Source organism: Bremia lactucae, linkage group LG12, assembly GCF_004359215.1.
Source record: "Bremia lactucae strain SF5 linkage group LG12, whole genome shotgun sequence".
NCBI lineage: Eukaryota > Oomycota > Peronosporomycetes > Peronosporales > Peronosporaceae > Bremia > Bremia lactucae.
The window spans coordinates 1,478,199-1,481,754 of NC_090621.1; the positions used below are offsets into that span (position 1 = coordinate 1,478,199).

General features: G+C 43.3%; 2 protein-coding genes across 2 annotated transcripts; one reads left to right on the forward strand and one right to left on the reverse strand.

The window, feature by feature from the left end:
- Nucleotides 1-1,190: 1,190 nt before the first annotated feature.
- Nucleotides 1,191-2,519, forward strand: CCR75_002703 (uncharacterized protein; the record flags this gene model as incomplete). The annotated part of the gene is made up of 1 exon (XM_067960800.1): nt 1,191-2,519. One exon carries the CDS (start codon nt 1,191-1,193, stop codon nt 2,517-2,519), a length of 1,329 nt encoding a protein of 442 aa, XP_067820691.1.
- A 333-nt stretch (nt 2,520-2,852) lies between these two features.
- On the reverse strand, nt 2,853-3,346 carry CCR75_002702 (uncharacterized protein; the record flags this gene model as incomplete). The annotated part of the gene is made up of 2 exons (XM_067960799.1): nt 2,853-3,294; nt 3,317-3,346. The coding sequence occupies 2 exons, from the start codon at nt 3,344-3,346 to the stop codon at nt 3,010-3,012; spliced, it is 315 nt and encodes a 104-aa protein (XP_067820690.1). The 3' UTR covers nt 2,853-3,009.
- Between the last annotated feature and the right edge of the window lie 210 nt (nt 3,347-3,556).

Consider the following 3,556-nt stretch of genomic DNA (forward strand, 5'->3'; position numbering starts at 1 on the left):
CTTTTTTACATCTACAGTTGGTTAGTCTGCGGGATCAATAGATATATAATGGTCTATACCTATTTATGGATATGTATAGACCATTATATATCTATTGATCCCGCAGACTAATAAACTGTAGTTTTGGAGGATATTACTTAATATAGTAATGTTCAAAAATCTTAGTTATGTATAAGATTTCCGAACATTACTATATAAAGTAATATGTTCTCCAAAGATTCTCTACCTTTTAGATAATATATTAATTAACGAACTTTAAGTGTTAATTCATGTAACGATACACCCCGCTACATTGCTGAGACAGTAATTAAGACATTTTGGGTTTTCAAGGCCTGCTAGCGAACAATTTAGAAGCGAATCAAACAAATTCAGACCAATAAGCCAAAAAGAGAATACCCTTGTAATGGAGCACACATCGGTTGGAGAACCGTTGTTGTGATTCATTACTTTATGGGTAAAATACCCTTTTCTCTAGTTTTAAAATAGTTCTTTTTAAATCCCATTTGTTATGGGTAACAAATGTGGTCGCCGCCCGATATAAATCCGGCGGCCAAATTCTATTTTAAAATTAAGCTAGGGTAAGGTTTTTATATCATTATAATTAAATTCAGTGCAGTTCCCCTTTTGATCTTTAAGCGTTGTGCCTTTCTAAGGCTTGCGCATTGATCTGTAAGATATAGAAGCCTTTTTAAGGTATATCCTCTTGGGCACTAGTTGCCACTTGTTTTACGAACCCCTTAATCCCTTAAACTAGAATACCTTAAGCTTTAATAGCTTGTACGACTCGCTGAGCTGTTCAACCCATTAGTTCAATAGGACTAAGTGACTCTCTGAGTCTGAAAGTCTTCCTCTGACTTTAGGAGCGAGATAGCTCCGCAAACACCTTTCTCTGAACATGAGCGAAATTAAATCGTATCGTTTTTTATAATGCTGACAAGTGACGCGAGCGCGCAAACTATTGCATCTCGAGATGAAAAAAAAACATGCCTAGAATCTCAAAATCAGCAGAGCTATTTAACCCTAATTTTGAAATCCAAACAGGGTATTTATAACACTTTTGCGGAATATTTACTTTTCCAAACATAATATTCTCGTCAGACCTAGTTCATTCACTGCTGGCCATCACCATGTTATCCTCAGTGATCCATTCCCGTCGCCTACCGAGTTCCATATGTCGCCAATTCGCGAGCATGCATGCGTCCTTTTCCACTTCCACAGCAGTGCCAACCCCTGAAACGCTACTCGATGAGAAACTTCATGGAAACACGTCGTATCTCCAGCGACCCGTGACTTACCCCCTCCATCGAATTAAAGTCGTGCTGCTCGAAAACATTCATCCTCGTGCTAAACAAGTCTTTGAGCGTGAAGGGTACACGGTTGAATCGCATAATCCCGCCATGTCCGGCGAGGAGCTCGCTCGAGTTGGTGGGGACGCACATATCTTGGGAATTCGCTCTAAAACCCACTTAGATCCCGAGTTCTTTAATAGTATCGGCTGGCACGATCATCGTCTTTGGGCTGTCGGTTGCTTTTGTATCGGCACGAATCAAGTAGCGCTCTCTGCTGCGGCTGCTAAGGGCATTCCTGTGTTTAATGCTCCGTTTTCCAACACGCGATCGGTCGCGGAGAAGACTTTAAGTGAAATTATCGCGCTTCATCGAAAGCTTTTTCAACGTTCGACGGAGCTGCATCAAGGGACCTGGACGAAATCCGCCACTGGCGCGCATGAAGTCCGTGGTACGACACTTGGCATTATTGGATACGGACGCATTGGGTCGCAAGTCTCTGTGCTTGCGGAGCTTTTGGGCATGAAAGTGGTGTTTTTTGACCCAATCAAGTGTCTACCCCTTGGTAATGCTCGTCAAGTTGACACGCTCGAGGAGCTCTTGAGTCATTCAGACGCCGTGACGCTCCACATTCCTGCAACATCAAGTACGAAGAACATGATCAATCGGGAAACAATTGCGCTCATGAAAGACGGGGCTTTGTTAGTCAATAACGCTCGGGGGTCTGTCATTGACATTGAGGCTGCAAAAGAAGCGATTGAAAGTGGAAAACTTTCTGGCATGGCCGTGGATGTGTTCCCGAAAGAACCTGCTAAGAATGGGGAGCCATTTGATACGCCATTGCGAGGTCTTCCGAATGTAATTTTAACGCCACATATTGGTGGGAGTACGGAAGAAGCGCAGGGGAACATTGCTGTTGAAGTGGCCACAAAATTAGTTCGGTATTTAAATGATGGCTCCACGACAACGTCGACAAATACGCCGGAAATTGACATGCTGCCCATTCGCAACAATTCGATGCGCATTTTGCACATGCATCAGAACGTTCCGGGCGTGCTGAGCAAGATTCATTCAGTGCTATCGGACTATGGGATTAATGTAACGTCCCAGTATTTGCAATCGGATCGACGTCATGGCTACATTGCGTTAGAAGTGGAAAAGTTTCATGCCAAGGTCGTCACACGTGAGCTTAAAAAGATCAACGAGACGGTTTTCTTGCGTACAATCATTTAAGTTGGATTTGAGACCGCTTTCAAGGCTTTAAATAACTGACCCGCTGTGAGAAGATGACAAAGCAGCTTAACATATGAATTATGGAGATAGTGGGCAGCGAAGCAGGCGCTATAGGCAATTAGGTTGGTTGACACGATTCCTGTAATAATTTTAAATAGATAGAGAATCATGCAGCTGCATTTGGTACAGCATCTACGTAGTATTTTCTGCAAGGGTCTGCAGCGAACCATTATAGTCATGGTTTCTATCTAATGGCTACAGGATCCTACATATTCTGATTACTGTAGCCATTATCTCGCCCCAACAATACAAGCAGGTAAATAGCAGCCATAATTTATAAAGTCGAATAAGAGCGAGCTGAGCTTCCATATTAGCTTCATTACTAATTTCAAGTTTCGTAAATGTTCCTTTCAAATAGACCGTGTCGTTATCTCTCGTTAAAGCAAGCCCTGCTTCCTTATATTACTTGTCCATAAAGGTAGTTGTAGATCTACGACGTCGCGTCATCGCGGATCTTGCGTAGACGAGCGAGGGTCGAGCGCACTGTGGCAGCGGAAGCCGTGTTCAGCAAATAAGCACCACCGGCAATGGTCTTGTGGCACGACCGGCAATTCCAGATGCCCGTGACACTACGCTTGATGGAATCCTTGCCACAAAAGACGCAATTGTACTTGGCGTGCTGCGAGATTTCAATCTTTTTCACAACCTTACGAAGCGACGAACCATATCGCGTGCCGTACTTGCCACAAATGCCAACTTTTTTCGTACGCTTGCCCTAAAGACACAACCAATTGCACTGTGAGCCATTTGTTTAGATTCGTAGCCATCTTGCTTGCACGCACGTCACCCCTACACTTCCAACTTGTTTACTTTAATAGAATCTTTATATGCAAATCGTCGCATTGACAAGGGAGTGGGGTGTAGAGAGGAAGTGCATCTCACAGACTTTCATGTACAAATGAGCGAAAACCTTACCATTTCAGCTTTAGGAGATAATTCGAAGAGAAACCGACTTTGATAAGATTGTTGCTGCCTAC